At 43.3% G+C, this 13,566-nt stretch overlaps 1 protein-coding gene across 2 annotated transcripts in view; it reads left to right on the top strand.

The window, feature by feature from the left end:
- Positions 1-13,566, top strand: part of GMPS (guanine monophosphate synthase) — a 47,877-nt gene that overhangs the window by 20,803 nt on the left and 13,508 nt on the right. For both annotated transcript variants that reach the window (XM_083613257.1, XM_083613258.1), the window contains exons 4-10: positions 6,389-6,486; positions 7,216-7,319; positions 8,362-8,555; positions 8,976-9,141; positions 10,956-11,107; positions 12,599-12,772; positions 13,349-13,454. In XM_083613257.1, coding sequence (XP_083469383.1) covers positions 6,389-6,486; positions 7,216-7,319; positions 8,362-8,555; positions 8,976-9,141; positions 10,956-11,107; positions 12,599-12,772; positions 13,349-13,454 — 994 coding nt within the window. The remainder of the gene's footprint in view (positions 1-6,388; positions 6,487-7,215; positions 7,320-8,361; positions 8,556-8,975; positions 9,142-10,955; positions 11,108-12,598; positions 12,773-13,348; positions 13,455-13,566) is intronic.

The raw sequence follows: 13,566 nt of genomic DNA, 5'->3' as shown, positions 1-13,566 counted from the left end.
CCGTAAAGAGGCTTGGAAGTCAACAGCAGTCTTGGTTCAATAGAGGAAACCAGTGGAGAGAACCCTTAAGAGAGGTGCAACGCGATTAAAGCATGAAGAGAAGAAAATGAAGCACTTGGGGAAGTGTTGAGAATAGAGATAATAGGTTTAAGTGGAGGGGTAGGAAGAAACAGTAAGCAAATGATTGCAATAATCAACGTAAAATAGAAGAGGGAGTTTGTTAGAATAGGTAGCTAGAAAAGGATGACGTTTGGAAAGGCTAGACCTGACATACCTTAAGCTGGAGCGAAAATTGGAGCGGCATGAAGGAGTGACAAGGCCTAAGTTGTGACCAGCAGAATGAGTTGGCACGGAGGAAGAAGGTTTGAACACAAGAATCAAGAAAAGAGAGAGGTTTTCTGGAATCTAGGTCCTGAAATGGCCAGGAACAAGAGCACAGAAGAAGAACAGCTGAGGAAAGAGGTAAATCCGAACTTAGAAAGGCCAGGGGGATGACCGAGAGCCAGGAGAATTGCATACATTAAAATGAGTATGAACTTCTAAAAGCAAGTGGGAGTAGGGGAAAGAGCATTTGGAACTGGCAAGACCATGAGAGTCGTCATGGTTTCCCCGACCACGTGCCCTGCAGGATGGGTCTAGTGGGAAAAGTTTAATGAATCGTGAAATAGAGAGCAGGGACTGAGCCTAGGGGTGTCAGCGAGAGAAGTCCAGGTTTCTGTGAGAGCAGCACGCATGAGGCTGAGAGGTCCAATGTGGCTGTGTTTCTCTTTTTGAAAAGAAAGTATTTTATACAATTCATTTTTCTACATTGGAAATAAGTGATATGCAACCTGTTTGAGTTAGGGCTATGCAGTGGTACCTCAGTTTACGAACTTAATCCGTTCCTGAAGTCCGTTCCTAAACCAAATCCGTTCTTAAACCGAGACGCACTTTCCTTAGTGAGGCCTCCCGCCGCCGGTTCCCTTCTACCGTTCAGCTTCCGTTCGTAGACCGAGGTAAAGTTCGCAAACCGAGACACTACTTGCGGTTTTGCGGAGTTCGTAAACCGAATAGTTCATAAACAGGACTGTTCGTAAGCCAAGGTACCACTGTATTGCACTCCATAGCCATCTGCTTTGCCACTGTGAGAACAGAGTATTGCTGGATTTGATAAGCCTTTGGTCTGAACGAGATGGGCAGGTCCTGCGTTCTATTTAAGGGTGAAGTCTAAACCCCAGAAATCATTGGAAAGCCCTGACTAAATTTGGGGAAGCAAAAGGTGGTTTCTGTCTCTACAAATTCCAAAGTGTGTGTTGTGCCGGGAAGTGGAACTATCTCGGTGTTGTACTGCAGCGCATTAGTGTGCAAATGCAGGAACAACAACACCAGCCCCATGACTGAGCCTGAGTGAGCTTGCAAAAGACTGTGTACGGGGTCTGCTCGTCTCTGTGAAATCGAATACCGCTGCTTAAAAGTTTGCTGCAACAATGTGGAAACAGTCAAGCGCGATGAATGCCGTGTCAAAACAGAACTCCCTCAAATAGCAAGGCTTTGTGAGAGATCAAATACAGTATAGTGAGAAATAATAATAAAGCAAGTTTTCAGATTGCTCGCTGAAATAGTCATGCTTATATGCACAAGGAGTAGTCTGTCGTTGGCGAAGGCTGTAATCCAAGATAGAAACATTGGCCCCACTGGTTGAGTGGAACGGATAATCTTCTGCTATGATGCGATGCTGAAGGAATAATGAATGGCTTTCCCCCCATCTGTATGAACACTGTAATAAAAAAGCAGATACTCTAGTGCTTTATTAATACATATCACTAAAGGAGCTGGAAACCAGGAATAGCAGTGCCTTGCATGTTTCCATATGTCCAATGCAGACATAGAATCATAGAATTGTAGAGTTGGAAGCAATCCTGAGAACCATCTACTTCAAACCCCTGCAATGCAGGAATATGCAGCTGTCCTAATCCAGGGGATCAAACTTGCAAGCTTGGCATCACCAGCACCATGATCTAACCAACTGAGCTATCCTGAAGGGCTGTGCACCTAGATCACTTTTATGATGGTTTGGACACACACCCCTGCCTGAACGCACCCATGAATGGCGCCTAGTTATCGCAAACAGTAGATTAGGCGGTGAAGGTCCTGTGTGAGTGGCTGGAGGCAGTTGGAGGATGGATGGCGGCTAACAGATTGAGGTTGAATCCTGACAAGACAGAAGTACTGTTTTTGGGGGGCAGGAGGTGGGCAGGTGTGGAGGACTCCCTGGTCCTAAACGGGGTAACTGTGCCCCTGAAGGACCAGGTGCGCAGCCTGGGAGTCATTCTGGACTCACAGCTGTCCATGGAGGCGCAGGTCAATTCTGTGTCCAGGGCAGCTGTTTATCAGCTCCATCTGGTACGCAGGCTGAGACCCTATCTGCCCGCGGACTGTCTCGTCAGAGTGGTGCATGCTCTGGTTATCTCTTACATGGACTACTGCAATGCACTCTATGTGGGGCTACCTTTGAAGGTGACCCAGAAACTACAACTAATCCAGAATGTGGCAGCTAGATTGGTGACTGGGAGCAGCCGCCGAGACCATATAACTCCCAGTACAATTCCGAGCACAATTCAACGTGTTGGTGCTGACCTTTAAAGCCCGAAACGGCCTCGGTCCAGTATACCTGAAGGAGCATCTTCACCTCCATCGTTCTGCCTGGATACTGAGGTCCAGCGCTGAGGGCCTTCTGGTGGTTCCCTCGCTGCAAGAAGCCAAGTTACAGGGAACCAGGCAGAGGGCCTTTTCGGTAGTGGCACCCACCCTGTGGAACGCCCTCCCACCAGATGTCAAAGAGAAAAATAACTGCCAAACTTTTAGAAGACATCTGAAGGCAGCCCTGTTAAGGGAAGCTTTTAATGTTTAATAGATTATTGTATTTTAGTGTTTTGTTGGAAGCCGCCCAGAGTGGCTGGGGAAACCCAACCAGATGGACGGGGTATAAATAATAAATTATTATTATATTATTATTAGGTGACAAATCTGTTTTAAGGTTATAGCGCTCTGACTCCAGATAGGGACTTACATGATTGCTGTTCCATCCAGGAAAATCCAGACCAGGCTTCCTCAAACTCGGCCCTCCAGAAGTTTTGAGACTACAGTTCCCATCATCCCTGACCACTGGTCCTGCTAGCTAGGGATCATGTAGGCCAAAAAACATCTGGAGGGCCGAGGCTGATGAAGCCTGATCCAGACCCTGAGCACAGAACAGTAGATGTTCTTCCATGTATAGGGAATCGGAAGAATAGAGGAGCAATGCGTTCTGAGCTTTAGCCTTGAGCAGTATAATCCAAGGACAGGTGAGCCAATTCAGCTGTCAGTGAGATTAAGGCCTAAGCATTTACAAGCAATTGAAACTGGATTCAATGGCTATCCAGTGACACGAGATGCGGTTATCCAGTAGATGTTTTCTTGTGATTGTATCTTGAAGCAATTTTCACACCTCCAACCTCCAAACTGCTTATTAGACTGCAGAGGATTCTTTTAGGTGTGTGAATAATCAAATTTTTTTTTATTAGAAATGGTTTTGCAAACAATAAAAGAACAACAAATATTGAATATGTGCTCGCTCCTCCCAACCTAGCAGTTCGAAAGCACGCCAAAAAGTGCAAGTAGATAAATAGGTACCGCTCCAGCGGGAAGGTAAACGGCGTTTCTGTGCGCTGCTCTGGTTTGCCAGAATATAATAATAATAATTTATTATTTATACCCCGCCCATCTGGCCACATGACCCGGAAGCTGTCTGCGGACAAACGCCGGCTCCCTCGGCCTGTAGAGCGAGATGAGTGCCACAACCCCAGAGTTGTCTGTGACTGGACCTAACGGTCAGGGGTACCTTTACCTTTATAATCAATTACCACAAACCTTTTTCAGAATGTTTCAGAGCCAGTAGCTCTATTATTACATTGTATTATTGGATCTCGCCCCCCCCAATGTTTGCAGAGAAACAGGCAAATGCACCTCTCCTTTGTGGAGGTTAACATAAGTAAAAAAAAAGGGGGGGGGTTAGCCACACTTCCCAAAATTTACCTTGCTGATTTTTACCTGAAGCAAACCTTCACATTGGTGTTATTTCTTCAAAAGCAGTTTAGGTGGTTGTTAGGTGTTCCTCAAGGGGAAATCCCTAGGAAACCTCCAAAACATTCCTCAGCGGTAAAATAGGGCCTTGTGTTCAAATCTGAGCTCTGCCAGGAACACCTTTATTTCAACCTTTGTCCTGAAATTGGGAATGGAACAGATTAGGAAACAATCCGAATCTGCGCAGCCGGGTTGTGTTTTCAAGGAGCGTATAAGCTTTGTGCTCCAGACCAGTTCAGAATGTGCATTGCTGTGTGGAATTGACCCAACCGTGATATTAGTGTTATGCAATATTCAAATGCATCCCCTCAGTGTTTTGGCTGCTGTGGGCTCTAGGGGTGGGCCAAGGGCAAAAGAACTAAATAGGGCATAGGAAAAGATTAGGCATGCATTTATTTGTATTGCCAAGTGAGCAAAGATGATGCTAAACAGTGCTCCATAGCCTGCTGAAGAATAATGTAAATTATCTCCCTGTGCCTTGGGAGGCTAATTAAAGAGGAGACATATAACTCTTTCTTATCCTTTAGCGGAAATACTCTCAAGATTATAAAGATGCTGTGAACAGGCCTTCTGGGATATTTTGCAGCCCTATTGATTGCGGGCCTGACAGAAAATTGCACTGGGCTCTGTGAGGTTTTCTCCCAAATAAGTGTTCTTATTTTCTTCTCTAGTCACTGCAGTTGGAGGCGAAATATGATAGGCTACATAACTGGTTCAATTAGCCAATCTCTCCCAGTCAAGGAAATTTGTCTAAACATTATTTGCGTTTGCTGGTCTCCTGGTAACCCATTCTTCTAGGAATGTACAATTTTGCCATAATACAAAACATAATACAGTAAAATAATAAATGTGATAAAATGCAACAATGGTACAGGGGAGAAAAGTAAATATATAGAAAGGGGTATGGGGATCCCAGTGGAAGAGGGAAATAATATGATTGAATGCTCTCAGGGCAGACTAAAGCCGAATAATTTTTAAAATAAAATTTAATGTTAAAAGTGGTAAACAATGCTAAAGTGCATGGATGAGCGCAACAACAAAAAAAGTCTTCACCTGGTGCTGAAAATATGTCACTATGGGTACCAGTTGAGCATTCTGCAGTGCGGGGCAGCTACTGTGGTGTGGTGTAGTGGTTAAGAGTGGTAGTCTCATAATCTGGGGAACCGGGTTCGCGTCTCCACTCCTCCACATGCAGCTGCTGGGTGACCTTGGGCTAGTCACACTTCCTTGAAGTCTCTCAGCCTCACTCACCTCACAGAGTGTTTGTTGTGGGGGAGGAAGGGAAAGGAGAATGTTAGCCGCTTTGAGACTCCTTAAAGGGAGTGAAAGGCGGGATATCAAATCCAAACTCTTCTGTCTCACTCACACTCTCTTGTTGCCTTTAGGGTACAGAGGGCACTTTGAGAAGGGCTGAGGTTTTTCAGGGCTCTTTAAGACAGGGTTTCCCACACTTCTGAGTTCCTTGACCCCTTGTTGAGCCTATAAAGCTTTCGTTGGCCCCAACCCCAAACTCTTTGGAATGTAAATAAAGGCAAGTGATATCAGTGTATAAGCAACTTTTACTAATCATCAATCACCATGCCAGGGAGATGCCTATACCTTTCATTTCTGTGGCTCGTGCTTTCTATTTCCAGTTTCCAAATTAGTGCCCTATGCCTTGCAAAAACCCCTTTTCCACCCAGGCCCCTCTCCACCTCCAGGTCTTTATTCATCCCCTACACACAGCTCATTGACCCCAGGGGATCACTATTGACCATTTTGGGAAACCCTGCAAAGCAACAATATCTTATTAAACCTGGCTTATTTTTCTCCCAGAATTGAGCACGTATGTTGTTGGTAACTCTTTAAATTTGTGCTTTTAATGCAAGCTAGATACCCGAAGAAAGGCAGAAGCAGCTAATAAACCTTCTCTTTCCCCTCCATAGCATTCCCCATCATTCAGTAGCTAGTAGGAATCCTTTGGAATTAAAAATAAAACAAAATGAGAACCAGTCTATTGCCGTATAGTGGTGTAGAGGGGAGCAGCGCAGGCAAACATAAGAGAGGCTGGATTACGAATCCCATGGAAATTACATGCAGTGTTGAATTTTAATATCTAAATTAGCTGCGGCTTTGCCGCTGGCTATGGGTTTCCATCATGCTGAATGAGTTGCCTGATCCCTGGCTCATTTTGTGTGTGGTGATGCTGGTGCAAAGGGGGAGGGGAGCCCAGTGTTGTTGATGGTTCAGTGTTGCTGATGGTAGGACTGGATTGTGGGAGCTCATTGACTTTTTCTGATTTTGTCAGATGATGAATAAGGTGTTTGGAGGCACGGTACACAAAAAAGATGTCAGAGAAGATGGAGTCTTCAGCATTACACTGGATAACACATGTTCATTGTTCAGGTATGCAGAAACTGGAAGGGGAAACTAATTTGTGGGACTTCCTTGAAGTTTATAAAGGGCAGTTTTTAATGGAAACGTGTAGGTTGAATTCAGCGTTTCACCAGCAGGACAAAGACTTACCCCTCCTCTCCTCCTCCTGCAGCCCCCTGTGCTCCTCCCCAATTATCATACTTTTCTGTGTATAAGACTAGGTTTTTTCTTTAGAAATTATGCTAAAAAGTGGGGATTGTCTTATACATGGATAGTGCATAGGGTGGACATTTGATTGCTTGCTGCTGCTGCTGCAGCTGTCAGCGGCTGTTGGGCGTGTTATTGGTTGCTGCGTCAAGGGCTGGTGTTGATTGGCTGATGCTGCGGCAATTGGGCAAGCAATTGGCAGCTTCTGCCGGCGAGGGGACAGACAAGGGGCGGAATTTTCGCCGTGTGGGGGTGAGCCATCTTCCCCCGTATTCTTCAATTCAAGTCCCCCAAAACAGGGGGCATCTTATACATGGGGGCGTCTTATACACAGAAAAATACGGTACTCTGCTCTGGACATAATCTGTTCCTTCTGAACCATTTTGAAGAAATATGGAAAAATGTTAATTGGTGCAATAAATAAATAGAACTATTGTATACTTAAATTTGCATTAAGGGCTTTAAATAATAATAATAATAATAATAATAATAATAATAATAATAGTAATAAGCATTGTTTTGGTGATCGTGTTTTTTCCTGTTTTTACTTAGGGGACTTCAGAAGGACGAGATTGTGCTCCTCACTCATGGAGATAGTGTAGATAAAGTAGCAGATGGATTCAAGGTTGTTGCACAGTCTGGAAATGTTATAGCAGGTTTGTATTTTCCTCATTGTTAACCATTGATTGGCTCATAAAGAACCTGTAAAGCAAAAATGTGGAACAAAAACAATGCAAAGCTAATGGGCGATATCCAACATTAGCCATACTGAGAATGAACCCATTGAAATCAACAGATTTAAGTCCATTGAGTTCAGTGAGTCTAGTGCAACTTAGGAACATTTAAATGGCAAGCATTTTGCATCTTGGATTCCTAGCAAAGCTTAAGAATTTAAAAATGTGTATCGACAAGGTCCAATTGAAACAGAAAAGTGTGGCCGTCATCTTAGTTTTCAGTGATAAATTGCAAAGAGTTAATTTTTTAAATAGTATTTTAAATTAGAGAAGTTTGGATACCACAGTGTTGTGATCATCTTGCAAAGGAATTCATGTGGGAAACAGCTTTGACCCCGATCACATCATGGGCAATCACAGTTGATGGTTTGGCACATTCAGGATAATTTGGGTGGTTCTGAGCTTGCCTGCTATCATGCGTGGGGAGCAAGCCACGATTCCTGGCTCAGTGTTCTGTCCAGACAAGGGTTTATTTCACTTGAATCGTGTTCAGTAAGCCAAGAGCAATCCTTACTACAAAAAGAAAGTCTTATTCTGGTATTTTGTTCAGCATATACTGTTTGTTTCCTTGCCTCAGATTAACCACATTTAAGCCTCGCATAGCTGAATTCTCTATGTGTTTTAGATTTTTCTCTTGTTTTTATACTGGTTTTAATGTATGCGTTCTTTATTGTTTAAGTTGCTTTGTGTTAACTTTGTCAAAAAAGTGACCAATAGGTTAATAATAATAATAATAATAATAATAATAATAATAATGTTCATCTGCACACAGCGTAACAATAGTATATGCTTAGATTTCCCCAGGAAGGATGGTGGTAGATACAAAATTTAACCATACTTTAACAAATACTTCCCTCTGGTTAGTTTTATTGTTGATTTGCAATTTACTACCCAAATATAAATGGTCTCTTGTCCATATTGATGTGATTCTTAAGTGTTCTGACTTTTCTTTTCACACCCCAAGCTATAGCAAATGAATCTAAAAAACTGTATGGAGCCCAGTTCCATCCTGAAGTTAGCCTAACAGTGAACGGAAAAGCAATGCTGAAAAACTTCCTTTACGATATTGCCGGCTGCAGCGGCACCTTCACCGTTCAAAACAGAGAACTGGAGTGCATTCGAGACATAAAAGAAAAAGTAGGCTCGTCAAAAGTCCTGGTAAGATTTTGAAAGTTTGATTTCAATGCTCATTCCTCTTCATAAGAATAGCAGTTGCTTATAATGTAACTTACTGCTTCCTTTTTACATGGTTCAGCCCAGCCTTCGCTAACCTGGTGCCCTTTGGATGTTTTGGACTACAACTCCCATCAGCCCCCTGTGCTGGCTGGAGCTGATGGGAATTGTAGTCAAAAACACCTGGAGGGCATCAGGTCAGCAAAGGCTGCTTTAGCCTATGTCATTTTTTACAAAAAGAGTGGGATGCTATCCTACCATGTTTGGTGTACTGTGGCTTTGATACTTCAGTAACCCATGGAAAGGTAGTAAAGCAAATGAACTTCAGTGTGTAGATGAAGGCATTTTTCTGTTTATTGAAATTCATTTTAATGATTCTCGCCCTGCCCCCATCCACCCTTGCAGGTTTTACTCAGTGGAGGCGTGGACTCAACAGTGTGTACAGCTTTACTGAACCGTGCTTTAAATCAAGACCAGGTGATAGCAGTGCACATAGATAATGGATTCATGCGCAAGAGGGAAAGCCAGTCTGTGGAAGAAGCACTCAAAAAGTTGGGAATTCAAGTCAAAGGTACAACACCACTCCCTTCTTCACAAATACAAAAAATGGGAAAAAAACCCCCGAAGTTCCGGTTTCTTTCCATAATGCTATTTCTGCATTTGTAAGTTAGTTAGTTTTAACATTAATTTGTTTCAGACCATTAACTGCTTTTCAGTGTCTGTAGCCCAGAAAATGCAGATTCTTCTACAGCTATAGCTAGCCAACATGCTGCCTTCCAATGTTGCTGGATTCCATCCTATTCTGCATGGCCAATGGCCAGGAGTGATGGGACCTCTCATCCAACGACTCTGGGAGTGCACCCCAATTTAGGATTTTATTTTTCTTGGAAAACATCTGCTGGAACTTCAAACCAACAGGACAGTCTGCTGATTAGAAATAAAAGATCTCTCGGCACGATGTTAGAAGCTACCCCCTCTGTCGCATATCCTTCTCCTGTTTTCAGGCTCACCCACGCTCCCTTTCTGCCCCATAAACTTCCCCTAGAATGCCTGTGTGGCTCAAACTTTCCCTTGCTCCCCCGCCCTTTTCACAGCCGCAGAGACCATGTAACACCAGCCCTGAAAGGCCTACATTGGCTCCCAGTACGTTTCCGAGCACAATTCAAAGTGTTGGTGCTGACCTTTAAGGCCCTAAATGGCCTCAGCCCAGGGTACCCGAAGGAGCGTCTCCACCCCCATTGTTCAGCCCAAGCACTGAGGTCCAGCACCGAGGGCCTTCTGGTGGTTCCCTCACTGTGCGAAGTGAGGTTGCAGGGAATCAGGCAGAGGGCCTACTCGGCAGTGGCGCCCGCCCTGTGGAATGCCCTCCCATCAGATGTCAAGGAAATAAACAACTACCTGACATTTAGAAGACATCTGAAGTTTGATGTTTTATTGTGTTTTTAATATTCTGTTGGGAGCCGCCCAGAGTGGCTGGGGAAACCCAACCAGATAGTGGGGTATAAATAATAAATTATTATTATTATTATTGCCATATTTTCCCATGAAATGTTTGATTTAATGCATTCTCCAGTGGCTCCGAGTTAGGATAGTCGTTTGTTCTGGGAAAATGCCTCCTCTTGGTTAATGGCCGAGTCCGGAAGCAAGAATGACATAGACTTTGTGAGGTAGTCCCTCTGCTCCCAGACCAGATGTTGTCAATACTCCTTGCCTGTAATCTCTGATTCTCCCATGTCTTTATTGTAAGGTTTGCAGAGTAGGGATCTGTCTCCTGGTTCTGTTGCTTTTTAAAGTGTCGTGTCAATAGTAGCAATAATATAACAAGCCTCCTCTTGTTGTCATCTTTTGGGATTACTTACACACTGACATGGAAGAAAGGTTACTCTCATTTCTCTGTCTTGTGGGTAATGACTGGCTGCAGTTTACAATTATGCCTTTTATTATGCCAATAAACAAGAGTCTGTAAAAGCCAGCGTTCAGTATGTTTTTATATTCTACAGTTTAGTTGCCAAATTGTTTTTTCCTTTAGTACCCTGTGTTTAAACTAGTCTGTTTCCCCACCTCCCCACCAATTGATAAAGCTATAGTACAGGCATAGGCAAACTCGGCCCTCCAGATTTTTTGGGACTACAACTCCCATCATCCCTATCTAACAGGACCAGTGGCCAGGGATGATGGGAATTGTAGTCTCAAAACATCTGGAGGGCCGAGTTTGCCTATGCCTGCTATAGTATAACTTGGCGGGGGTGGAGGAAGCAAAGGAAATGTTTTGTTAGGGGAAAAAAAGATGTTTTAGTTGGACATGGGTAAGGGAATATCTGAGCATGCGAGTTCTCATATCATTTCAGAGTTTTTCTTAACAACAAACCTTGTCTGTTTCTTCAGTGGTAAATGCAGCTCATTCATTCTACAATGGCACAACAACTCTGCCCATCTCCGAGGAAGACAGAACTCCACGAAAAAGGATTAGCAAAACACTGAATATGACAACAAGTCCTGAGGAAAAACGCAAAATTATTGGTGACACCTTTGTGAAGGTATCTGTTCTAGAATTTAGGGAGAAACTTCAAATGTACCCTTTCCCCCTGCCCTAGTTTTCAAGAGGAGGATGTTGAATTTTCACAGTTTTGAAGTTTTACATTTGCTAGTTCTGTGTGTGTGTGTGTGTGTGTGTGTGTGCGCGCGCGCCCATTAGCTGATTTCGGCATTTTGCTTCCAAATTACAATCTCTAGACATGGAGCTGAAAAAGCCTCTTTTCTGTTAATTCAGCAGTTCCCAACATTTTTGGGATGCATTCTTGTTCAGAGATGTGCTTGTAGCATGACCGAGACATCGTCGCAGTGATATTACACCCCAAAGGGTCAACCTCCATCTCATTATGAAGACCTTAGGTTACCTCCTTTAGGATATATTTCAAGTGTAATGGCTAGTTAGAATATACTGTTCTTATTTTAATACGTCCTTATTTCACTTTTTCCTTGGACTAGAGGCCTCTGGTTAAATGAATTGGTGGTAGCTCCAGATGTTTCACCCAGATGTTTCTAGTCAGTTTGGGTCTGTGGTATAGATTTGTAAGGAGATCCGAATAGGAATAACAAGATTGAGCCTTACTGGCTGGAGAAGTGTTCTTTTCCTTTTTTTCAAGGAAGTTCCACAGCTCTAGAATAGCCAGGAAGATCACTGAAATGGTGGAAGTAGTTGAATATTTGAGGGCTGCAGCTCCCTCCTCAACAGAGTACCTATAACTGGAGTCCAGCTTTTAATATAGATGAAATGCAATAGGCTTTAAAGTAGAACCCATCCTTTTGTCCAGTAGAGGTTACCCACTATCCTTTGCATTTTGTGTATGCTCAGAATGACCATGTTGTAATTTTGCACTGGCAGGGCAGGCCGGCCCTTAAAGCACTTATTCTCTAACCCTGACACTTAATTCACAAATAGCTATAAAGGAAATGCTTGCATCATTAGAAAGAGGTTGCTGCAGCAGCTGGAACAGACTCTTTAAGAGTTTATTTATTGCTAGCTTGGCTAAAAAATAACGAATGCATTTTTGCTAACAGCTTGCATGGTGAAAAAAACTGTGGTGGAAACACAGTGTGTAAAATGCCAACCATTAATCTCATACAGAAACACACACACAAATACGCATATTGTTGTGCCAACAGAAGCAATACATTTAGTACGTTGTGTAATAGTGTAATATCTACGGTTGAAAAAAATATGAAGAAGGCTACATTGTCATACAGTTCATTGTTTCTTCCCAGTGTTGCAGAGTTCAGTTCATAGCTTTGGTAAAATCAGTTGTTACATTAACAATAAAAGGGGATGGATAAACATTGGTAAATTAAATTTATGCTTCCTACTAAGTGGAAGGCACGGAGCATGAATATCTCCTTATCATGCATAGAGGGCTGCAGTTCTCCAGGAAAAATTATGCCTACAGTTTGTAATAAAATTTGAGGACTTGATTACAGGGAAGCATCTTCTCCACTTCTCTCTCCTCTTCTCCCACCCCCAAACCCCGTAGATTGCTAATGAAGTTATTGGAGAAATGAACCTGAAACCGGAAGAAGTCTTCCTCGCTCAGGGAACGTTGAGGCCCGACCTCATCGAAAGTGCTTCTGTGGTTGCCAGTGGCAAAGCCGAAGTCATCAAGACTCATCACAACGACACAGAACTCATCAGAAAGCTGAGGGAAGAGGTAAATAGAAAGTTACATCTAATTGTTCAGATGGGCCGGTTGACTGTGGTAAGCGACACAAGACCTGTTGCATTTCCTTCATGGCTTTGTATGTAGCGTTGAGCATTTTAGGCAGTATTTTCAAGTGACGCTTTTAGAAATTGGTGGTGGTCCTTTCATGTAAAAAGGCCTTCCCCCACCCCCAATACTAACCCTGTATATTTGTATACAGGACAACTTACAAAGAGATTTTTATACCGGATAAGCAGAACAACCATTTCAGATCCAGTTTATGATATAAATCAGAATTTGTTCTTGTTTAGTCACCAGGAGACCAAAAACAGCTAGACTGCATTAATTTTACGGAATACGTTTATGCCTTATCGCAGCAGTTTCTCAGCCCTCCCTACTAAGTGCTTTGAATCACTTCCCTGTTGCCTTGGCTCCTGCGACGTTTTCATTGGGGTGGGAGAAGTGAGGTTTAAATTACAGTCCCAGTTGTATAGCGGCATCGTTGTATTAGATTTGTTTTCTCATTAGTTCTGTATTACTCCAAAGAGAGGGCCCGAATGCGAAATGTGCTGTTTTCCATTGCAGGGGAAGGTAATAGAACCACTGAAAGATTTCCATAAGGACGAAGTGAGAGTGCTTGGGAGAGAACTGGGTCTGCCGGAAGAGCTGGTCTCAAGACACCCATTCCCAGGTACAGTCATACCTCTTGTTACGTTCTGTTCAGGTTATGTCTTTTCAGGTTGTGTCCCATGGCGACCCAGAAGTACCAGAAAGGGTTACTTCCGGGTTTCGCCGCATGCACA

Source organism: Podarcis filfolensis (genome assembly GCF_964270895.1).
Source record: "Podarcis filfolensis genome assembly, chromosome: 5".
Taxonomy (NCBI): Eukaryota; Metazoa; Chordata; class Lepidosauria; order Squamata; family Lacertidae; genus Podarcis; species Podarcis filfolensis.
This window is presented reverse-complemented; position numbering and strand designations above follow the sequence as displayed.